Here is a 25,807-nt window from a genome sequence, read left to right as displayed (position 1 = left end):
ATCTCTTTCATTCTTTTGTTTTATTTAGCAAAAGGAAAGCTGCTTGCTCAGGTACTGGCAGAAATCTGGATATGTGAACTTGAGAAAGTGCTTTGTCTACTCGAAACATTTTTTTTTAAGATTTAACGGTGGTGACTTCAAAGTAACGAGCTCACTTTCATTTCAACCTCAGTTCTCTCTTTTTTTGCCCTCGATAAACAACACTTCACACGGCTTTAAGTTAGAAAATACCTTCTTCTTTTTTAATCTCTGCAAAAATCTGCTTGCCTTCTTTTTTCCCCCCCTTTCTTCCAACCATCACTGCCTTCACTCTTATCATAATAGAAGCAATTAGATCTAATCCAACTTTGCTGGAAAGGTGCCACACGGGAGCAGATTTTAAGTATTTGTGAGTGATTGTACCAATTTAACACATCACTGAGTCACAGGATGGTTTTGACTAAATAACTGTTGAACATTTTTTATATCTTCAATAGTAGCTTCTGTTGCCCAGTACAAACCCCTAAAGTACATTTACTTTTTACGTTTACTAAAGCAGAATGCAAGGAGAAAGGAGGTGTGGGCGCAAGCTTGATAGACATCTGAGGAAGATACAAAAAACGACATCCTGTCAGACTGGAGATCAAGATTGGGTGATGTGTGTGGAGGGTTGCTCTGAAAATGCTAGCTTGAATTTTTTTCTATGCGCGTTCAAACAGAACATACACAATTTACATAAACAGAGTGCTCGCACGTCATCAGCTGCCCTTCCAAATTCTGTTTTCCTCTTTCTGGCCATGCTGTAATTTAATTAGTTAGCAGCATAGATGTCAAGAAGTGAACGACCTCTAATTAAGCAGATGGGGAAGCCTTCAGATGTTTGACACTGCTTTACACCAACACATAAAACCTGAGCCTTCGAGTATTGCCTAACTACTCAATCTGCCACTGTTGCAGCAAATTATTCATATATAGTGTTTTGTCATGTGTTTTAGAAGACATTGCATAAAAAAATAAAGTTTTCAAATTGGGAGCCAACAATTGCACCAAATTTGCTCATTCGGTCCAAGAATATATAGTTGGGGGGTTACAATACACTGAGTTGACAATACGATGCGATAGACCAGTGGTTCTCAAACTTTATTGGCCCAAGTACCCCCTTTCTCTTATTTCTGAATCCCTTTGTCCAACTACAACATTTCACCTAGAAAACTATTTAAAAACAACTAAGGAGCATAATGATGGAATGAATGAGTGATGACAAATCTCATTTTGTAAATTATTGGAATGAAACAGTATTTAGTGCAGTGGTTCCCAACCTTTTTTGGATCTTGACCCCATTTTGATATCAAGAATTTCTGGCAACCCCAGACTTTTTTTTTCTAGAAGCAGTTTTTGATCATGTTTGAGCTCAGATATTTTTTAGTTGAACTAGAATTATATTTCACAAAGTGAAAGTATAGAAATACAGGTGTTCTAGATTGTGTTTAAAATTAAAAATCTATTTAAATTTTTCAGAAATTTCAGGCGACCACTCTAGGTGACCCGTCCGACCCCCAGGGTCGAAAAATACAGATTCAGTTAATTTCTCTCTCTCTCTCTCTCTCTCTCTCTCTCTCTCTCTCTCTCTCTCTCTCTCTCTCTCTCTCTCTCTTATGCCATTGCACATCATCATAGATGATATTATATTTTGGAAAAGATTAAAACAAAAAATCAATTATCTCTTGATTCAACATGAACTTGAGACATACTTACATACTTACTCCTGTTTTTGACCTTTTCAACTTATTTGGAGTAATAGAAAAAACAAACCTAACAATATAATGGGTTGTAGATTGTGTGGTTCATATCCCCTCCTCCCCCATTCACGATACCACTCGGTACCCTTGACGATACATCTTATCACGTTTTAATATCGCATTATCTTGTATCGTCCTATCCGCTAATAGTTAGCGTTAGGTCCAGTGCCTTCGATAAAGTTCTGGAGGAAGTTGCACAATAAGCTTTCTCAATCAGTTTCATCCAGTAGATATCTTATCATACCTAAAAGATGAGACATTTTCATTTAGTTAAAATCCATTAAGGCAGTGTGTCTAATTTACTGCTGTCTAAGAATAGATTCATGCATTAATTATGAACTTGGTCCCTCCGGTTGCTGATTTCATTAGCTTATTTAAAGCAAAGACCAAAAAGAATAAAAGGAGGGAAAGTGAATTCATATCTTTGTGAACACATTATTTTTACTCTCAGGCTGTGCATGGTGACTTTTAAAGCAACAGTACTCCCACCTCTGTGCTCGTCATTTATTATCAGTGGAAACCATATCAGGAAAGCCCAATCGATGAAGGTACCTGGCAGAGACTCAAGTGCTTAGGAGTGAGAGAGGAGGCCACTAGCCTCAAATACTCGATCGATTGCAAAGCGTTCTGCTACAATCGGCTGACACAGCAGGCTTTCCACCTCAGTGCTGAGGAAGCAGTCAACGCACCCAACCGGTGGGTGTATGCAAGGATGAAAACATGGCTATTGTATTCCTGCCATCACTGAAAAAGAAGGCTTTTATCTGTCTTCAGAAAACCTTTCAAGTGCTGCTTTCCTTTGGGACGAGCCATGCCAAACGCAGATACACTGGCACTTAAAACCCTCCTGTTGACATAAAGCCATAAAGTTTATAAAGTCAATTAAGGCTTTAACTGATGTCAGGCAAATTAAAGCCGCTTGGCTTCGCTCCCTGTGGATACTCTGTCAGATGGTAAACCTGGGCCCATTTAGCGTCACTGGGTTTCCCAGGCCAGCAAGCACATTAAGCTCCTTACTTCTCCCAAAATTCACTCGTGTTTTTTAGTTTTTTTTCTCCAAGATTTTAAGTGGCAATTATCCCCCATCATGCCCATCAGTCATTTTCCTTGGGTAAAAACTTTTTTCACCATACAAACATCATCAAATAAAATTTTAGAGCGCTTGTGTTTATTTATTTTATGGGCAAAAATAAACACTGATTAAAATACAGCAGCAGAACCAATCAGCTCCAGGGTTTGTAAACTCACTCTTTGTGATATCAGTAAAGTGATAAAAGATAATTACATTTCAGCACTTGGAGGATTCAATCATTTCTATGATATTTCTGATTAGTATGGTGTGGGATTTTATCGCTACCATTATTCTTTTGGTTTTGATGAGGCTACATCAAAACTTCTTTATGGAATAGTTATGTGGAGCGTGTCTGAGCAGTTAATACACCAAACTGAAATCCTCTTTATTTTGGCCGAGTTTGTCGCCTAGAAATCTGTAAGAAGCAAGTCTATGATAAGTTTGTTTAGTCACTCAGGGTGGTGGGAAAAAATCCATTATTTATTAATCGTGATTATTTTTTTTTTTTTTTTTTTTTTTAAATATTAATCGTGATCATGTCATTGAAAATCATGAGTTTATAGTTCCATACCCGGACCTCAGACAAATCTGACTACAGAACACAGAACGACAACAAAGACACAGTAAATGAGAGAAAAATACACAAGACCACTACAAAATACACAAAAAACAGAGAAACATAGAAAATGACATAAGAAACAACCAAACGACACCAAAAACACACACTGAGAGAGAATATTTTATATATACTAACAACACCCGAAGACGACAAAAAGATACACGAAATAAGAGAAAAATATACTGAATAATGACAAGAACAGACAAACAACAACAAAATACATAAAATGACACCAAAAACACACAAAATGATGATAGAAATGATTTTGATTAGAATGTTCTAATGTTCTAGTCAGACAAAAGGGGGTACTTGAGCCAGAAAAGTTTGAGAAACACTGATTTTGACAATGTTCAAAATGGTGAGTTGTTTCTCAAAAAGAAATCAAATAATTCAGCAGCTGCCTATGATAAATAGAGGAATAATGATCTGCAATAACAAAAAATCAAAACGATAATTATTAATAATCAAAAATCAGTTCATAATCTAATCAAGACTTTGATAATCTGAACCAATTAAGGAAATTGGGTTGATTAATCACCCCTACTTAAAAACTGAGCTGTGTACATTCAAAACTGGCTTATTTTTACCAAAGTCCAGCTTTAGTATTAAGTGTGAATGTTAGAGACCGACTTCTCAGGTTTTAACTTTGTTAAAGGAATAAAAAGATAGAATATCTATTGATGCTAAAATGAGTAAATGGTGTATGGGTGATGGCAGAGCGCTGTTTCTGACTTGTGCTAATATTAGAGATGCACAGGAATTACACTCAAGAAAAATCTATACATGCTCTGTGCCTGGATGTAAGGTCTGCTGCTCTGCCATCTTTCTCCTCCTCTCATTCGTTTTCATTATCCCCCTCTCCTCTCTAATCCTTTCCCCTCACTCACAGACACTTACACTTGTAATTCCCAACCAGATCCGTTGGCGTCAAAGCTCTGATTTGAGTTTCCAGCGACAGGGCGGATTAGAGGAGGAATCCTGAGTGACAGCACGGCTTCACTCCCTTTAGCTATGTCCCTCCCATTTTCATCCTCCTCTATCTACATATCTCTCCGTCTTTCTCTGTGCAAATATTTAGATTAAAGTCGATTCGTTAACTCTGTCATCTCAACGTCATTCGTCAAAAAGTTACAATTTAATGATTATGAGATTAGGTTGTTTATTTTTTAAATTATTGAATTCCATAGAAAACTGTCTGTGATTTAGCTTGGGGCTGTTATAATGGACTACATTTGTCAGTTTTATTAATTTGTGTTTTTCAATTCAGACCCTTTTTCTTAGATTTTACAAAGATGTTTGGAAATGCATGTTTTAAACTTGATATACAAACTAAGAGGGTCAGTGTATGTTTTGGTGATTTCATTTTATGTTCAGAAATATTAAAAACATAAAAATGATTGTTTATTACATTTTCAATTTAAAAATTTAGATTGAAATGTAAGGCATTTTTCTTCATCATAGTCAAGAAGGGATAAGCAAAACAAAAAAAAAGTTTTTATTTTAGTTTTTTATCAACAAAAAACATAATCTTTTAAGATAGAAACAAACAAAAAATCCCTTTTTCACATTGTGTGACCGGAAGTCGCTGTTTTCAAAGTAAGAGCACATTTGAGCAGCGCCAAAATAAGACTTCTACATGTGGTTTTTATAGCAGAGGCAAAAAAAAATCTTTGGAGCCTTAGCGTGCTGTGATTTTTGAAGTTTTGTCATCTGCAGAAATCTCTGCACACGTCACACAACGTGGGGGTGGAATAGTTTTATTTCCCCTTTGACACAATGTTTTTGAAATTCGCTGAAAGCACTGAAACTCTTTCTCTCTCCTACATAGGGATGGCAAGGCAAGGGAAATGTATTTGTAGAGCGCATTTCATACACAAGGCAACTCAGTGTGTTTTACGTAAAAATCATTATGAACAATAAAATCAGTGGAAAACACTTTTAAAATCATCAGTAAAAACATTGAAACAATAACATGACCAAAAATCTCCCTCAGTCAAAGCACTCTTACTTTGAAAATGGCAACTTCCAGGTTGCACAATAGGGAAAAAAAAAGTTTTTTGTTTTAACATTTCATTTTTGTTTATAGAAACCAGTTTTTAAAGTTTTGTATATACCTTCTTCACCCTAATAAACAAAAAAAGCCTTGGAATTCAACCTTAATGTTTTTAAATTTAAATTTTTTTTACTATCCTTTTTTGAATGCAAAATCCAGTGGCCAAAACATGCACTGACACTATGAGGCATTGCAAATGAAATTTTCTTTAATCACTTTACCAAAAACCACATGTTGTATTTACTGGAGTCCCTAACTGTATATCACTGCAGTAAATGTGTAAGTGCTGTTCCCTATCTATCACTATGTTTTCCTTGTGATGGTTTGGCAACGTGTTCAAACTGAGTAAGCTCGGCTCGACTTCTGCCAAATAAAAAATAAAAGAAGTGGGATTAGAAGATGAATAATTGGAAAACACAAGCAAGAACATGTCATTCCTTCCACGGCGTCTCTTCAAATACCTCGAGTGTAGTTCAAGATTGAGTAGGATTCACCTTATAAATCACCTCGTGGGCTCATTCCTTCGTATCTCCCCATCAAAATCCATTCTTTAGACCAGCACCTGCTAAATATGATAAACTCCTGGCCAACGCACACAGAGGACAAACTGATTTCAATTTGCAAATATTGAAATATGCATCTTACTCTTAATCTACTTTTAAGTCGGGAGTAATTAATTAGTTAAATATTTACTGTAGTAAATAAAAATGTCATTGGTGTTTATTGTACCAACAGGATGTAGATCATAAACCCAAAACAACCATGGCTTCACAGCAGAAAACCCTACCTGCTGGACGAAACTTGAACCCTGGCAAGAACTCTGACATGTTTGCCATGCCAAGAAGTTACATGGAGGGGGATTGGGTTTTAATTCCACTCCCACAGCAGAGCCAAAAGGTTCAATCTGTCGACATGTCATGCTCACAAAATGTTCACCAACACACTCGTGTGACCCGTTTATAAGCTCCTACTGTAAGTGCACTCAACGTTGTAAAACACCAGCCTGTCCTCTGGCCAAACGTGGAACAAATACACCTTAGAGAGTGAATTAGCATGAGCTCACCTCTCCTGTTTTTATATTACCTTCATACACCCAGATGTTTGATAGCTGTACTTACTGACAAACTGGAAGAAGCTCTGATTCTGTTACAGCCTCCTGTAAATCACATTTTTTTTCGTTTGTTTTGATACCAATGCTCTGCAATTCAATGCTTTATATCTGGAAAACTTTCACTATTACACTGCAGGGGGCATGAAGTGCTAATGATGGTGATGTCTCTCAAATTATACAGGATGCTATTAAAAAAAATTCTGTTTTCAACTGTGTAAACTATATTTAATTCACGGTATGGTTCATTTACAATGGTTTTGTTAACAACTAGCTCACTGTAGTATTTTAATATTTTGTGGTATCTATTAAACATGTAAATGTAGACTTTTTCACTATTAGGCCATGAAAAAATAACAGAAACGTGTTGGGAAGTCACATTGTCAGTGTTTTTGGAGGCAAACACAAAACATCACAGTAAAAATGAAGTAAAAACACTACACATCCCACAATGCAATGCACAAAACCTCTCAGAAAATGTTCCCAAAAGAGTGTTTACAGTGGAGATTTATACAACCTTTGATATCAGTTTTTTTTCCAAGCAAATGATCTTTGACTTATTGATCTATGAGGTTTACACTATGGATTTATCTGATAATTTCCAGCAGAGATATAATAAAAATAAGTGGTTCAATATAAAAGTACTTATTTTCACTTCAGGAAGTTGTTTATTTTTATCGAGGCTTTGATTGTAACTTTTATCCAAAAATAAAACTAAAAAAATGTTCAAGTTTGTCACAGAATTTGAACAAATTAATAATTAAACACTTCACAGCCTTGAGACAAAGTCAACAGATTCATAATTAGATTAAAAGTAATGTAAAGACCAAATGCCTCGTAGTTATCAGTTTATGAATAAAAATCTCAGCCTTTTTCATGTTTTCCAGGTACCGGTAATACTTTCTTCCTACATCTTAAAACTATGAAGAAGAAGTAGAGAAAAGTCTGAGTCTTTTTAAAATGTTATATACATGCACGCTTAATGTCATCCATAATAACACATACACTCTGTATAAATGAGGGAGAGAAAGGAGATTAAAAAGAGAGAGTGAGAGAGCTTGAGAATCAGTCAGAGAGAGAGAGCAAATACAAGACAATCACATGTTCCACTCTGGAATATCTTTAGGATAATCAGCTGAACAGTTGATATTAAAAGTGCTGCGTAAAATTGATTACTCAAGGTTGTATCTGCACTGCTAAAAGGCGGCTAATTATTAAAGGCTAAAGGATGTTAGTGAGAGAGGGTGGATGATATAATCTAATAGATTTCACTGCAGTGCAGTTACAGTAGCTCCTGTAATTCCTTTCTTCTCCTCCACGCTTCCAGCCTCCAGCTGTTGTGGGTAAAAATGTCTTTGTAACTTTCCCAAAGATGCCTCACAGGTTGACAAGTGCACTTTGTATTTGTCCCGCAGCGCCAGCGGCTCAGGAGCCATTGTTTACGTCGAAAAAGGCTTAGGCAGCGAGGTGCTTCAGTCCGTGTCAGATGTTGACTCAGAGATCTCTGGAACACATTCAGAGTCATTGAGCAGACAAAGCCCTGAGTGACGGACCATTTGCTCCGCTTTGATGTAGCAGCAGGCCAGATGTGTGCACGTGAGCTCAGCGATTAGCGCAGGTGAAGAGTGATGGAGTCAACTGAAAGAGTCACTAAGGGTGGAGATGGTTACTGCTTAGATTTACTCATCTTTAATTTCCTTAAATTTCTTTATTAACATTTTTTGACATGATTGTATTTGATTTGGTTGTTTTTTGGAAGGTAGATACACACACAACCCTACAATTTAAAAAGCCCATTAATCCTTACACTATTTATTTAATTACCAATGTAATCATTTGTTTAGCAATACATTTATCATTTTATTTATCCATCCAGCCATCCATTTTTAGTTTTCATGGTTGCGGGGCATTTTATTTATTTATTTACCAATTTAATAATTTATTTAGCAATAGGTTGTTCATTTGTCTGTTTACTGATTTATTCATTTATTTTGCAATATATTGATAATTTTATTTATTAATTTGTCAATTTTTTTGTTTATTTACCAATTTATTAGTATTTAAAAAGTGATTTTTGTTTTGTGCTAATATACAAATGTGGTAACACTTGACTTGGAGTTTTATACATACGGCTGATATTACGCTGTCATTATTTGTCATGAATAAGGTGTCAATTGCTAAATTGTGACACCTTTGGAGCTATGTTGGCATTTTTTGGGTTAGGTGGAGGGATCTAGTGGGGTTAGGGTAAATAACGACACTTAATAACAGCCTTCATAACTCCTTATTCATGCTAATGACGAGGATTAGGTTACTAGAACGCCTAAACAGTGAAGTGATAATGTCTGTAAGAAGTCCCAGTGCTGTTGTCTCCTGTTCAATCAAATTATTTGGTCAGAACTAACTGTTGTATAATTACCAATAATTTTAGATACATAATTATTTGTTTTATTAGTGTTAAAGGGGAGGTATGAAAAGTTCACTTTATAATGGTTTTGCTAAAGTGATATAATCCCTTTAGCCTCATTCAGATGGCCAAAGTTGAACAAGTTCTGTTTCCTCCCTCCCTTGTTATTCCGCATTTTGTAAAATGTCAGCTTTAAACGGGCGAGTTAGATTTTGCCCGGCATGTGACGAAACTCCTCCTCCTGACAATCCTCTCTCCTCCTACCATGGCCATAATACATGCCTCCGAGAATGTGAGCTCCTCCCTCGCAAACTATCTTACAGCTATAACAACAAACACTGCTTAATATAATTTATTGCCATATATGTAAATGCAAACTGCACTACTGGACGCCCAAACTGCACCACATTTTCTGCTGCTTGTGTCTACAATCTTTGCGATCGTGTCGGGAGCCACTGCTCGGAGCCACGGCCCCATTGTTTACACCCATCAGCTGTAAGCGCTACGTGCTAATGCTACACCAGCCGATGCAGCGAGACCCGACATCCCTCGTGAACTGAGGAGGAAACGACAGGGTTGTCGTGCAGGGATGTTTATGGATTCATCGCTCACAGCTCTAGCACCGGACACGGTTTTGGAATTGGACGGCTTCCAACTTTTATGCGGTGACTAAACGGATGACGGAGATCTGTAAGCGGAAAGAAGGGCGTCTGGCTGTGTTTGTGAATGATAGATGGTATAATCCGGGGCACATCACTATCAAGGTGCAGTTTTGTTGTAAGGATATTGATGTGTGTGTCCCTGTGGAGGAAGAGGAGGAAGAGGATGTTCAGCTGCTGAGAGGATGAAGGTCCACCTTCACATCATAAAACTGTTTGTCTAACTCAAAATCACAATAGCCACTTACTGTAAATAGCCATGTATTTTACTGTAATGTGCAATTTTTTGGCTGAAAGCAATAACAAGAGTGTGTGGCTAGCGTCTACAGACACGCCTACTCATGAATATGCATAAGTAGGCCACGAATCAGCCCGTTTTGAGAATTGCTCTGAAAGTGGATTTTCAGAGGCTAAAACTCCAGAAAACAGACGAGTTTGGGAAAATAAACCTCAAGTACTATGTTGTTGGGGTTCTTAGAACAAATGGAGATGAGTGAAAAGTAGCATGACCTTTAAAATTTCCCCATTTTTCATTGTTGTGTCTTTTTTTTTCTTTTTTCTTTGTGCAGAAACTGAAGCAGAAGAACCAGCAGTTGAAGCAGATCATGGACCAACTTCGCAACTTGATTTGGGAGATCAATTCTATGCTAGCTGTCAGGAGCTGAGCTACACACACACACACACGCACACGCGCACACACAGGTTGAATGTGTCTGGTAACTGGAGGCGTTACAGGGTAACACCTGAGCTGGCTGAGGCTGCACTTTACTAATAAACGTTAAAATTTGACAATAACATAATGCGAGGGACAACAGAAGGAGACAAAAGGTCATAATGATCGATAGTGTTGAGGAGACACTGTTCACTGTGCGAAGGCTTTAAAACCTCAATATATTACATTTCAATTAAATTATGAATGCAAGAAATGTTGTGTTTTACCGATTCGTAGGCCATAGCTCATTAGTGTGGAAACGACTAGAGACAAACATATATAAATAAATATATAAATTTTTATGATGAGATGTATTTAATCCTTAATTAAAGTCTGCACAAGGGTAGCAATCCTACATTGTGGTTTTAGCGACAAATGAAGCTGTAATTAAAACAATGTTTATTTTACTGAGGAACGCAAATAAAGAAAAAATCCACAAAAAATAAAACAGACAACTCTTTGCTTTTTCATTTATTGTTGCCGTTTCATTGATACGCCCAAAGGTCGTTGCTCATCTTCTCTTTTCTTGCACATGAACTTGAGTGACATTCATCTAATTCTTAGTAAACCATTTAAAAAGTGATGTCAGTCCCAACTTTTGCAGCTAGAACCACTTTATCTCTTCTGGAAAGGTTTTCACTAATGTTGAGGAGTGTGTTTATGGAAAATTTTGATCACTTTTCCAGAAGCGTGTTTGTGTACTCGAACACCGATTATACACGAGTAGACCTGGGGCGTCATTTATTGAACAATGCGTAGGATCCATACTAAAGGTGCGTGTGCACTGAAAATCTAAAAAATGTGCTGCAACAAAAACAATTCAGATTTATAAAACCGTGCTGAGCACATCTGGAACCATTTTCCCTTTATAAATCACAATCCACCCTAAAGTCTGCGCAGATGAATTTACTTCATATCCTGCCCTCGAAACACTGAAATTCTACCTTAAATGGTCAAAGCAAATGAAACAACAAATCTGCTGATCAGTGGCATTTTACGCTGCATCATGGTACAAAAGACGAGGAAGAGGAACTTGGAGAACAAAGTAGAAGTGCTTGTAGGTGATGGAGGCTATAAACAGTAATGACATCAATGATTAATGAAAAGCAAGTTAGTGACAGCACTGTTGTCACTGCTGTAAATAGTGTCCGTGCTGTGACTAAATGGTGATTCTGGTCACTAAGAGGTATAAAAAATATTGATATATTCTACTCAAATAGTACTGTTATTTGATTGAAATTGTTCTCAAGTACAAGTAAAAAAAAGTTGCTCAATGAAATAGTACTGAAGTAAAAGTTACTAGTTACTTTCACCACTTGTGTTTATTTTTGCTAATACATTTTGCTTACATCTCATGTATAAGCTTAAAAAGGAAGAGACCAAATCTTGCACAATTGTAACTTCATTTGTTTTTCACGAAGGCATCTGTAAGTTTGTCAAGTGTACAATAAATTTTACATTTCAAAATAAATACAAACCCTCAGGCTGAAATAACCTCCATTCAGTGCTGTTTTAATGCGGAATGTTATGTTTAATCTGATTGGTCGGCTATGACTTGACGCATTTGATTGTTGTCTGGTCATTTCATTTTTTTGTAGTTTCAAAATGTCTGTCGATCATTATAAAACAAAAAAAAATATGTAATTTACTCAGTAATGTTTGGGTGTAGAAATGTAGGTAATTACTTTGCTTCTTTTAAAACTTACTTAAGTACAAGTAAAATGACTGATTTAGAAATATACCCAAAAAAGTACCAGTACCCATAAAAGCAACACAATTACGGTAACGTGAGTACGTGTAATCCATTACTATAGAGAAGCTCATTGAAATATTAAGTAACGGCACTGATTAGAGCAGATCTGATAACATAAACCTTTTTTATTTAATGACTTAAACAGTAAATTATTCCCTGCTAATATTCAGAACTTTGTCTTTCAATGATTCTCTCTGGTTTTCTCCAAAATGTCTGTTGTCGTTCCAGCTGTGTTGTTTAAAGTGTATTTATTCCTCATGCATTTTATTTGCAGTGTCCCACTGAGGTCTTTAAAAAGAAGTGTTCATTTAAATCAGCTCACAGTGGGTTGATAAACACCTCTCGTACATGTCGGAACATTAGAATACCAACCTCGGAGCCGTTTGTGGGGTCACAGGAGAAAGGAAATTCTTGTCATTTTGATGAAGATCAGAATGTACAGAGTAGATATATCCGAGATTTATCTACAGTTCTCATAATGGCTGTAGAGTCACAGATGTACTCCCGTTCTGATTGGGGTGTGTTTAATAATTCAACACTAAATTGTAAGGATCAGATCAAAGACGTGTTATGATGCCATCGTCCCTAGAGAGACGCTGAAGGACAGATGTGATGTGGCGTTAGAGCAGCGTGATGTTTTCAGGCCATTGGAAAATAATATTAATATATAAAAATCAATGTTTAGAGTCTGTTCTCTGGGCATGGTTTACGTCAGCATTGAAGGATTATTATTAGAGTCCAAATGGAGTGTGTTCTCATTTAGCTGAGGCACAGGTCGGGCTGAGTGCTCGTCCGTTCACGCCATCAGCACAGGATGAAACAAATGAGAGAATATGCTGAGTCGCACTCTGGGTTGTTTTTGTTGTTGACAATGTATGCACAAAAATGAGCAAACAGCGTTTTGTCAGCAGAGCCTCCTCTTAACATTAAATTAGCTATGAGTGACCGATGCTGTAGATCAGGCATGGGAAACAGGCGGCCCGGGGCCCACGTACGGCCGTCTGTTTAACATTGTTTGGCCCCCAAAGTAGTGACTCCAAACACACAAAGTGGAAGCGAAACACCCCATTGTAGAAAAAAATGCATAAAGCAGCAAAAATACACAAAAGCCCATACAAAATTAGAGAAAAACACACAAAATGACAACAAAAAAATTACTCTAAAAACACTAATTACGACAAAAAATACACAAATTGACAAATACACCGACTCCCTAAAAACACAAAACAACGACAGAAATATACAAAGATGGCAGAAAAATATAAAAAAATAAAAATTGAGTGAGAAAATACATAAAAAAACCAGACATAAATTACTCAAAAATCACAAAAAAAAAAACAAAACAAAATAGGGCAACAAAAACACTAAATGACTCCAATGCTAAAATTGGGCACAATTCTAAATGACAGTCACATTTGTGGCCCTATAAACTTTATATTTCCTTTAAATGAAAATATATGTAATTTACTTTATTTTTGCCGTGACGTCGGAGGATGATACCGTTATTATTACCCAGCAATATTCCCCCGCTTTGTTGATAGATTATGTGGGTCTTCTTTGCACTTGTTGAAGCGTGTATGTTGCCGTCAGATGGTGTCGTCACACGTAAAATAGCAGATCAGAGATTCAAAAACTTTGATTAAAACATGAAACTATCAAAAACCATAAATGCTTTATTACTAATTAATCAAAATATATTCATTATTTGAAGCGTTTCACTTCCACTTTAAAGGCAATGACAAAAGAACCAAAAAGACAACATTTTATAATCAAATATGAGTTTATTTTTTATAAATCATTCTTACAAAATTGGCATTTTATCTATTTCATTTGTGACCTCTATAAAAGCCTCTTACTTACAGGGAGGGGGGGGGGGGGGGCATCAGGACTGCTGGAGTCCTTACTGTTCAATGGACCTTTCACTGCTGACTGGTTACATAACTCAGTCAACCCGCTGATAAATATTTAGAACCAGGAAGTGGTAACGCGTTGTCGCCTTGGCAACAGTGTTCAAACACAAAAATAAGAAGAAGAAAAAAAAAAAAAGAAGACAGAATGGAACATGTGAATGTGGGAATCATGGCTTCTGCACTTGGAAAATCAGCGAGTGAACTGACGTATTGATTCAAAGGCACAAAACAAGAAGCAAATGAATCTCCAGCGCACGTTTACAAACAACCTCTGTGTCTTTCTACGTAACATCTCGCATGTCACCCAACCTCTTCATGGCCCAAAGACGGAGGCGGATGCAGAGGTGTTCCTGTGAGTCGACATCCGTCACAAACAGATGATTTCATTTCCATTAGAAGAAGAATAAACTCTGTTGTGTAACCAGGAACTAATTGGAATTTAAACAACACCAGACTTAATAAAGTAGTGGTTGGAAACAGCTGCATCTTCTTCTCCGCGTCGCAATTTAACTCACGTCGAGAGCCAAGATGGTGACACACTATCCAATGTCTACATTACTCTACGCTGAATGCCTCTCCTGAGCTCAGTGTTAGAGAGACACCAGAGTGTGATGGATGGATGGATCCACTGGAAAAACCAACGCAGAGTGAAACACAACACGAGCAGCGTGTATCGGCATCTGTGTGGATTAATGTGCACAGCGTGAAGGAAATAAACGGAACGAGCAGACGGCTCCCCTCGGCGATGCAGAAAGTGTCGTTGTGTTTTTCACGCACAAGCTTTCTCTGAAAAAATAAATGTGTGTGTGTTTGTAATTTGAAATAGGTGGACGATCTGGGTGGGACTCGCTTCAGATAACGAGTTGATATGGACGTCGATATCGCATGAACCAACCATGGAGTGAGTAATTTTTTCCAATGTTTTGCAAATGAGTGCATTTCCAACTCTAAGTCCCAGGATGCACAAACAATAAACGATTTCCCGTTTTTAAAATTTCGCAAATTCCATTTTAGGGAATACACTTTTCATCTTGATTTTATATTTTTCTGTTTTGTTTTTGTTTCATCATCGTTGACTTTACTGGCTATTAATGTATTAAATATGCAAAATAGAATAAGGTTAATAAAGTCAACGACTGTTAATCATTTTACATTTGCTGAAACCACACGAGATTACTTCACTAGAACGACATTCGCCACAATGCTCGACCCTCAGCTAACTGTTTAAGTGGAAAATTCCCATGGAAATATGTGATATGGTCCCAAAGCATTAGTTGTGAAACCTTTAATTACCTGCCAACCGATGAATCACTCTCCTGTTTTGCATGAAATTCCACAGAGTCGTGTGATTGTAGGTTCTTCTGCTGCCATGTGTCACAAGGTCAATTCATCCCCATTTGTACCAATTCACCAACAGCTATATCTGTCTTTGTACCAGTGCCTTTACCTCACAAAACATAAAAATGTATTTCTAATCACAGAATATCATGATCACTACTTGATCCGTTACATGTAGCGAGTGATTTTGAATGAGATTATGAGCGGAATTACACATATTTGTCTAATTGTCACATTTTCTAGACATTCCTTTGGTCGTTTCCCCGATAAAAAAAATAACGTGTAAATGCGTGGTTTTGTCCCTTAACTTGCATGTGGGGCATTTTTCTGTGATGTCGGGGCCCGATTATAAATAAAGAGCAAAAAAAAGGTCATAATTTTATTTCCGTTCCTGAACATAAATTCTGTTAGCCTCTACATTAGCTTACATTACGTTAGCTTTGTTATGAGAAAAATCAACACTTAAAAGCACATTAGTCATCTTGCTTGTTGTAAACAAGTAAAGAACCCTATTGAGCAGTCTTTGGATGTCAGAGACTGCTAACTGATTGGCATGCTAAACAGATTTTGGCGCAGAAAGGCCATGCAGTTTGAGGGTTGTTTTTCCATTTTCATCAATTTACAGAGAAAGAATTTTGGGTTCCAAATGTCAAGCGTTTGATGTGGACACAGTGAGAGTGAGTGGGACACAAAGCGCGCTTCTCCCTTGGCTGTCATTAACCAGCAGGTCACGTTTACGGGTCGCCGCCTTCACATCACAGCGGCCCAGCGTAATGTTTGGTGCTTTCATCAACCGCTTGTCCCGCGGGAAAATAAAGTAGCTCTCCAAAGGAAACACCTAATTGAAGCCTAAACGTATCTCTGCCTGACAAATGGAGTAGAAAACCTTGTGTCAACGTAATGGCTCTGAGGTTCTCCGGTATGTCAGCGCTGAAAAAAAATATCACCACTGAGGTTGGGAAGCGGAGCCGTGTGTGCAATGACGAGAATATCTTCCTACGATAGCGCAAAAGCAATACAGGCAACTCGATGTACGACAAGGCAGACACTGGATTCAGAATGGCACCCAATAAGAAAAAAAGATTTCAACAACAACAAGCACTGGCATGAAAAGATTCTGGACACTAAAGACGCCTCTGAAATCGAACTCTGTCTTTCCATAAAAGGAAAACGCAAAACAAGAAGACCCGGGGATGAAAAAAAAGAAAAAGATTTCAAATACGTTTTGGTCCATTTGCTCCAGAAACATTCATTTCTCTCATTCCAAGGAAGGGAAATGTACTCTGCTAGAGCTTATGGTTGACTGAGCCTTTCCAAGGCTCTGCACACACACACACACAGACAAACACGCACACACACACGGGAGTGAAAGTAAAGAGGGTTTAAAAGGTGAATTAAAAGAAGATGAGAGTAAGTGGGGTAAAAACGATGGGAAAAGTGTGACTGCTGTAGCGAAATATGAGAAGAAAAGAAGAAAATGGGACATGAAATAAAATGTTTTTCTAACTCATCTTGGCGATAACTGAAAAACAGAACTTTATAAAAGTGTGTTCACACATAAGAGGGCGAGTCAGGGACAGGCCACACAGATGGTTTTCACTGGATTTCTGAAGTGAAGTTTCTGTGGAATCTTTAGACCTCACAGGAACGTCTGTAATACCAGAGTTGATTTGTACAGAAATCAAATCAACTGAAAACCTGTAGGTAGGAGTTTATGGGTGGGTCCAGTATTGTGTCCTGATGCAGAGTGGGCGGGGCTTAAGTCAGATTTTTTTTCTTTCTCTTCCACTGGGAGAAGGAACACTGTCCTCCTTCCTATTGTACAAAAAAATATTCTATGCAGGACTTCTTGTCGTCAGTAGTGTGCACTGCGTGTTCGCACATTTGCAAAACATGCAGTTCTGTTTGTCGTGTCCGTTCGCATTTTTGTTTTGTGTGGTTTTTTTTTTTTTCCACGTCTAAACACCAACTGTTTGCTTGGGAATCATCCAGTCCTGGTCATTGGCAATGTGCTGAGTGGAAGACGGGACTGTCCATCCCGCCGTAGCACGAGTCCTTCTGCTCTCCACCGAGTCTCGATCCCGCGCGTCCCCCGGCGTGGGGTCTCCCCACAGGGGGCGCCATTGCTGTCAGAGTCTCTCAATGTCCCTATATTTCTTGCGTAGGATGGAGACCTGGTCCTTGAATAGGACTGGGTCCAGTCTCATCTGGGAATGAACCAGTGGCATGGCGCCAAACCAGCTGGCGAACTTGTTCATGCAGGTCTGCCGCTGAGCGAAGTGATCTGGGTCGGCCCAGCGGGAAGCCCTCGAAGACTGGAGGAAAGAAAAGGGACATTTTAGAAGAACATCACTCCTTATGAATGAGTACGTTGACAGATTCTACAAATACTGTATTGTAAATATAGTAGTAGTTATTTTTTTATCACTTTTTTTTTTTTTACTTGACCTTCATCGGAAGAAACATCTTTGCAGGGACTGGTAGAATCTACTGGTTTTAAGCTGCTGGAGACAATCATTTTTTTAGGCCTCATAGATCAATAAATACAAGATTATTTGCTTGAGAAAAAAATATGTTAAAGATAGATATCTCCAAATTAACACACAAATTCGATGAAATGCCACAATATTTTCACACCATGGCAGTAATTTTGAATCCCAAATTGTTAAAAAAAGAACTCTCAATTTTTCCAAAGTCCTGCAATTTTCTTCAAACAATTTCACCAAATTACTTAAAAATGGGTCACAAAATTCAAAAATTAATTTAAAGTGACTGACATCTGTCACTTATTGCTTTGATTTCATCAGTCCCCTACATATTTTATCATTTATGTGCAAACTCGTGCACAGTAATGATTAAGTCACTCATTTTTCCACCTAAAATCTATGGCCCACTTAAGATAACCGCTCCGTATTTTGAACTAAAATGAGTTTGAAACCCCTGAACTAAAGAGAAGATTTGGAAAAGTTTTCAAATTGATGGAACTTGTATGTATGTGTTTGTGCTTTAGCGTCTGTGCTGTCAGCGTTTACTCACGAGGCTACGGTGAAAAGCTTGGAGAGAAATAATTCATGCTGCCCAAGAGGCAGCTTCAGCTAAAAGGCCACGACTCACTTGTGATGGTTGGAAATTGCGGCTGGCTTCAATGTGAATCATTTTCCTAAAGAGGAGGATGAAGTCAAAGAGGATTATGGGATATAATGGGGCTGTTGTTCTCCTTTTATTGTGAAAGTGTCCCTGGGCCGCTTGTTTATTATTACTTTGTTTCAGTCATTTCTGTTGACTGAGCGTTTTTATAAGGACTCTTTTACATGAAAACCATCCATCTTATATTTGTTTTAATCTTTGGGGAAAATAACCTGTGTTTGGAACTCTTTTAGGAGGAAGTGGTTTTGGCACCCCTACCTGTCCCATCATGGTCTCCTTGTACTGTTTCTTCTGAGTGACCTTGATGGGGGGCAGCTTGGTGACAGCAGAGACCAAGAAGTTCATCAAGATGTCCTCACAGTTGGCCAACTGGTCCACCATGCTCTTCAGACTGGTGGGCAAGTAGTTGGTGTACAGGTGGTGATAATATCTGGACAAATGAGAGGAAAGGTCAGATTACAATAATAGCAGGAATGGATGTATGGAGGTGGAACGCTCGCTCGCCCGGTCATCTGAAAACTGATAAGGACTCTTATCTTAATTGTATGTATTCGAGTGTCGCAGAGGGGCATTAGCCTTGTCAATGGGCAAAGGTGAAAGTAATGGGTTACGTTAATTACTAATCAAATACTCACGTTAGTGGAATTGAGTTGCTTTTATGGGCACTTAAATCAGTCATTTTACCTGTACTTAAGTGACCAACGGACATTGGTAAACTACAAATAATGAAATAACCAGACAACAATCAAATACCTCACATCATAGCCGACCAATCAGATTAAACGTAATGCACGGCACCAAAACAGCATTGAATGCTGGTTATTTTTCACTTTTAGAGATTATAAATGTAGTTATACTTAAAGCTTGAGAATGTAATTATTTTGAATTGAGTTCATTTGTGTTGTTTAATCTAAAAAAGACAAACCTTTTATTTATACAGATGCCTTTGTGGAAAATAAATTATGTTCCAATTGTGCAAGATTTAATCTCTTCTTTTTTACATTTATACATAGTACTCAAAGTCATTTTTACTTTGAGTACTATTTCATTTACTTACTTTTACTTGTACTTCTTGAGTAGGATACAGTATATCAGTACTCTTTACACCTCTGCCATTGGGACATAGATCTTGATCATGAGCAAAAACTAGGAGAGGGTTTTTTTTTTTTTAAAGTGTGTTTAAATTCTTGAATAGATTGAAGGATGAAGTTATTGTAAGTGACTCGGCTCCGCACAAGCTGATTGGCCGCCTCCAACGTAATGGACTGTTCACATCATAGCTGAGTGAAACCAGATTGAAGCTGACAGGGCTGTAGTCTGACTAAACACAAGGATTGGTGTTGGGTTGGTGTAGCAGACAAATTGACATTTTTTGGGATAAAACACTAGTTCCCTGAGGCTGAACATCACATCTACGATATAATCTACAGATCACTGCATCAAAGACTTCTATCCAATGAAAGACAACTGAGCGTTGTAGAGCCAAACGGTGATCCCCGCAGAACAGAGCAGGAGAAGAAAGACACATAAAAGAAACGAGTGGAGCAGAGAGATAAACGATGGGAGGGTTAGAGAGACGGGGACTGCACCTGTGATAAATGGCGGCGCCGGTGAGAACCATAGAGTAGTCGTTGGTCCATTTGGACGTGTAACCCCAGCGCTCCTTGTTGCTGTCCCAGAAGTGGCTGCGGGCGGGATAACCCACGATGCGCTCAGGAAAACTCTGCCACACTGTGAAGGCGAAGTCGACCTGAAAGGGACGAGCGTTTACATCATTGTGGTCACGGGCACTAGTTTCTACGTAATGCAACAGTTTGTATTAGAAAAATGCCAAACATCTACAGCAGGGGCCACCAACCTTTCTGAAACCACCTGAAGAGCTACGAGTTTAATATTTACAAAAATATTGAAAGTTCACTGTTTCACTTTAGAGAATAAAAATAATGAAGCATGACAAGTTTCAACATGCAACACTTTGTTTCTCTTAATTTATGCAATCGTTTCATTTTTAAAATGACTCCTTCTGAAACATTTCAAAGGAAATAATCATAATATTTCCATTTTACGAGCCACTAACTACTCGTGACCAATAGAAACATGTTTTCACAATTTAGCAAATATTTTTTTTACTCTCCTTTTGGGTTTTTAAAAGCATCACAATCTAATTTATTTTAATTCATATCCTGATAATGATATATATCCTGATATAGTATTTCTTCTTTAAAATGAAATGAAATGCATGAAAAATTATACATTTTACTATTTATGAAAATGGTTTCTATAAATAAATTGGTAACATGACCTTTTCCTATTTCTCAGTACCTTTAGGATTTGGTGACCAATATCTGCAATAGTCTGAATTTGCAGGAACCTCTTCCAAATATTGTTTCAAATGTTGTGACTAAGGCTACTTATTATTTATAAAAAGGCTTAATTATATTCTATGGACTGCTCAATTTCCAAAAACAAAACACAAAACCTGATTGCTATTCAATTCTTTTAAATCAATACAGAAAAGAGCAGATTCACAACAATTTACCAAGATATGGATAAATTCCATCACAGTGTAAAGGTCTACTGAAGAGAATATTACAGTGTATCAGTGTTTGTGTCACTAAAAAAACAACCAACAATAATTTTGATATCACACTACGATATATATTGCATGGCTACTAGTTTCTACATAATGCAACAGCTTGTATTAAGAATTGTGAAACAATGGAAGTCAAAACAAAGTCAACACGTGCTTTTCAACATGTACTTTACAAATAGTTTTGTTTTGATTGTGCTTCAATGTGTAACATTTTGGTTTCGATTCTATTCAAACACACTGGAGTTGGAAACACAATGAGAGAGAAAATCCTCCTCAGTTTGAGAGCCTGCAGCTACGTTTACAGTATGTGACGATGCTCAAAGCGCTTCAATCAATTCATTAAACAAAAACATCAGCGAGAGCTATAAACACTTCTCATCACACTCTCCTGAACGTACAAACAAATCGCCATCAGTGTGACTTTTTCTGCTCCTTCTAACGGATTAAATAAAGAGTTGTAGAAGGTCAGAAAAATGAACTACTTGAATGATTTACAAGGAAGAGGGATTTCTTTAGTGGTAATTAGATGTTTGATGTGAGTTTAAACATTAAACGCAACTAAAAAGAAAGAAAACATCTTTGTTGATGACATAATGCTATAACTGGGAGATCTTTGCACTCCTTCTTGATGGACACAAGGTCGGCTTTATGAGATTTACTTCTGTAATGTTTAACATGTGGGTCACCATGATGCTGTTCAAAAGGTTTGTGAACATGAAGGTAAGAAATTTTAACTCCAGCCTGAAGAAAAGACGCCGTGCATCACCTCATTTTTCAAGATGGAGAAAAGGATCGTTGGTTCATGTTCGTGTTTGCCAACTTACCTCAGTGGTGGAAAGCACAGTGTCTTCATCCAGGCTGAGGACAGCGTCTGTCACTATGGTGTCATATGGCAAGAAGCGACTGCTCATCACCTGCAGGGGGCGACACAAAGTAGGAAGGGTTAATAACAAATAAATCCAAATAACAAACGCCTCACAATAGAGGTACGGCAAAAATATGAGCAAAACATTTTCAAATGCCTCAAAATGTAGGTAAGGCATATTTTTTCAAAAATTAAAAAAAAAAAAATTGAGTTAGGACCATCATTAGACCCTAAAAACCACTGCAAATATAATGCACATACTTAAAATGGGTGAAGAAAGCAGTAAGGCAAAAAAAATGACAAAAAACTAAAATCACCCAAAATCAAAAGTAAAGCTAGAACAAGGCATATTTTTTCAAAACTTAAAAAAAAAAAAAAGTTCTGAGATAAAACCATCATTAGATGCTAAAAACTTCTACAAATATAATGCACATACTTAAACAGGGCTAAGAAAGGAGTAAGTCACAAAAAATTACAAAAACAAAAAATCACCCATAATCGGAGGCAAGGCTTGTGTAAGGCATATTTTGAAAAAAAAAAAAATTTGAGATGAGACCATTATTAGACCCGAAAAACTACTGCAAATATAATGCACATACTTAAACAGGGCTAAGAAAGCAGTAAGGCACAAAAAATGACAAAATAAAAAATCACCCAGAATCAGATGTAAGGCATTATTTTTCAAAAATTAAAAAAAAAAAAAAAAATTGAGATAAGACCATAATTAGACTATAAAAAAACTACTACAAATATAATGCACATACTTAAACAGGGCTAAGAAAGCAGAAAGGCACAAAAAATGACAAAAAACTAAAATTGCCCAAAATCAAAAGTAAGGCTATAACAAGGCATATTTTGAAAAAAAATTCAAAAAAAAAAAAAATTGAGATGAGACCATTATTAGACCCTAAAAACTACTGCAAATATAATGCACATACTTAAACAGGGCTCAGAAAGCAGTAAGGCACAAAAAATGACAAAAAACTAAAATCACCCAAAATAAAAAGTAAGGCTATAACAAGGCATTTTTTTTGAAAATTTCAAAAAAAAAAAAAAATTGAGTTAGGACTATCATTAGACCCTAAAAACTACTGCAAATATAATGCACATACTTAAACAGGGCTAAGAAAGCAGTAAGGCACAAAAAATGACAAAAAACAAAAATCACCCAAAATAAAAAGTAAGGCTATAACAAGGCATTTTTATTTAAAATTTCAAAAAAAAAAAAAAAATTGAGTTAGGACCATCATTAGACCCTAAAAACTACTGCAAATATAATGCACATACTTAAACAGGGCTACGAAAGGAGTCAGGCACAAAAAATGACAAAAAACTAAAATCACCCAAAATAAAAAGTAAGGCTATAACAAGGCATTTTTATTTAAAATTTAAAAAAAAAAAAAAAAAAATTGAGTTAGGACCATCATTAGACCCTAAAAACTACTGCAAATATAATGCACATACTTAAACAGGGCTAAGAAAGCAGTAAGGCACAAAAAATGACAAAAAACAAAAATCACCCAAAATAAAAAGTAAGGCTATAACAAGGCATTTTTTTTGAAAATTAAAAAAAAAAAAAAAATTGAGTTAGGACCATCATTAGACCCTAAAAACTACTGCAAATATAATGCACATACTTAAACAGGGCTAAGAAAGCAGTAAGGCAAAAAAAATGACAAAAAACTAAAATCACCCAAAATCAAAAGTAAGGCTATAACAAGGCATATTTTTTCAAAAATTTCAAAAAAACAAAAATTGAGTTAGGACCATCATGAGACACTAAAAACCACTGCAAATATAATGCACATACTTAAACAGGGCTAAGAAAGCAGTAAAGCGCAAAAAATCACCCAAAATCTAAAGTAAGGCTATAACAAGGCATATTTTTTCAAAAATTTAAAAAAAACAAAAATTGAGTTAGGACCATCATTAGACCCTAAAAACTACTGCACATATAATGCACATACTTAAACAGGGCTAAGAAAGCAGTAAGGCACAAAAAATGACAAAAAACTAAAATCACCCAAAATAAAAAGTAAGGCTATAACAAGGCATTTTTTTTGAAAATTTCCACAAAAAAAAATTGAGTTAGGACCATCATTAGACCCTAAAAACTACTGTAAATATAATGCACATACTTAAACCGGGCTAAGAAAGCAGTAAAGCGCAAAAAATGACAAAAACAAAAAATCACCCAAAATAAAAAGTAAGGCTATAACAAGGCATATTTTTTCAAAAATTTCAAAAAAACAAAAATTGAGTTAGGACCATCATGAGACACTAAAAACCACTGCAAATATAATGCACATACTAAAAATGGGCTAAGAAAGCAGTAAGGCACAAAAAATGACAAAATAAAAAATCACCCAGAATCAGATGTAAGGCATATTTTTTCAAAAATTTAAAAAAAACAAAAATTGAGTTAGGACCATCATTAGACCCTAAAAACTACTGCAAATATAATGCACATACTTAAACAGGGCTAAGAAAGCAGTAAGGCACAAAAAATGACAATAAACTGAAATCACCCAAAATAAAAAGTAAGGCTATAACAAGGCATTTTTTTTTGAAAATTTCAAAAAAAAAAAAAAAAATTGAGTTAGGACCATCATTAGACCCTAAAAACTACTGCAAATATAATGCACATACTTAAACAGGGCTAAGAAAGCAGTAAGGCACAAAAAATGACAAAAAACTAAAATCACCCAAAATAAAAAGTAAGGCTATAACAAGGCATTTTTTTGAAAATTTCAAAAAAAAAAAAAAAATTGAGTTAGGACCATCATTAGACCCTAAAAACTACTGCAAATATAATGCACATACTTAAACAGGGCTAAGAAAGCAGTAAGGCACAAAAAATGACAAAAACAAAAAATCACCCAAAATCAAAAGTAAGGCTAGGACAAGGCATTATTTTTCAAAAATTAAAAAAAAAAAAAAAAATTGAGATAAGACCATCATTAGACTATAAAAAACTACTACAAATATAATGCACACACTTAAACAGGGCTAAGAAAGCAGTAAGGCACAAAAAATGACAAAAAACTAAAATCACCCAAAATAAAAAGTAAGGCTATAACAAGACACTTTTTTTTGAAAATTTCAAAAAAAAAAAGAAAAAATTGAGTTAGGACCATCATTAGACCCTAAAAACTACTGCAAATATAATGCACATACTTAAACAGGGCTACGAAAGCAGTAAGGCACGAAAAATGACAAAAACTAAAATCACCCAAAATAAAAAGTAAGGCTATAACAAGGCATTTTTTTTGAAAATTTCAAAAAAAAAAAAAAAATTGAGTTAGGACCATCATTAGACCCTAAAAACTACTGTAAATATAATGCACATACTTAAACAGGGCTAAGAAAGCAGTAAGGCACAAAAAATGACAAAAAACTAAAATCACCCAAAATAAAAAGTAAGGCTATAACAAGGCATTTTTTTTTGAAAATTTCCACAAAAAAAAAAATTGAGTTAGGACTATCAATAGACCCTAAAAACTACTGCAAATATAATGCACATACTTAAACAGGGCTAAGAAAGCAGTAAGGCACAAAAAATGACAAAAATCTAAAATCACCCAAAATAAGGCATTTTTTTTGAAAATTTCAAAAAAAAAAAAATTGAGTTAGGACCATCATTAGACCCTAAAAACTACTGCAAATATAATGCACATACTTAAACAGGGCTAAGAAAGCAGTAAGGCACAAAAAATGACAAAAAACTAAAATCACCCAAAATAAAAAGTAAGGCTATAACAAGGCATTTTTTTTGAAAATTTCCAAAAAAAAA

The 25,807-nt window shown here is 36.3% G+C and overlaps 2 protein-coding genes across 3 annotated transcripts in view; one reads left to right on the top strand and one right to left on the bottom strand.

Annotated features, from left to right (window-relative positions):
• The window catches only part of LOC114472686 (mediator of RNA polymerase II transcription subunit 30), a 37,703-nt gene extending 26,843 nt beyond the window's left edge, over positions 1 to 10,860 (top strand). For both annotated transcript variants that reach the window (XM_028462004.1, XM_028462003.1), the window contains exon 5: positions 10,266 to 10,860. In XM_028462004.1, coding sequence (XP_028317805.1) covers positions 10,266 to 10,361 — 96 coding nt within the window. In that variant the 3' untranslated portion in view covers positions 10,362 to 10,860. The remainder of the gene's footprint in view (positions 1 to 10,265) is intronic.
• A 6,284-nt stretch (positions 10,861 to 17,144) lies between these two features.
• Positions 17,145 to 25,807, bottom strand: part of ext1b (exostosin glycosyltransferase 1b) — a 151,301-nt gene continuing 142,638 nt past the window's right edge. Inside the window, exons 8-11 of the mRNA XM_028460950.1 lie at positions 21,974 to 22,063; positions 20,146 to 20,306; positions 18,815 to 18,986; positions 17,145 to 17,724 (exon numbers count right to left, since the gene is read on the bottom strand). Of these exons, the coding sequence (XP_028316751.1) occupies positions 17,539 to 17,724; positions 18,815 to 18,986; positions 20,146 to 20,306; positions 21,974 to 22,063 (609 nt within the window). The 3' untranslated portion in view covers positions 17,145 to 17,538. The remainder of the gene's footprint in view (positions 17,725 to 18,814; positions 18,987 to 20,145; positions 20,307 to 21,973; positions 22,064 to 25,807) is intronic.

Source organism: Gouania willdenowi, chromosome 11 (assembly GCF_900634775.1).
Source record: "Gouania willdenowi chromosome 11, fGouWil2.1, whole genome shotgun sequence".
NCBI classification, from domain to species: domain Eukaryota; kingdom Metazoa; phylum Chordata; class Actinopteri; order Blenniiformes; family Gobiesocidae; genus Gouania; species Gouania willdenowi.
This window is presented reverse-complemented; position numbering and strand designations above follow the sequence as displayed.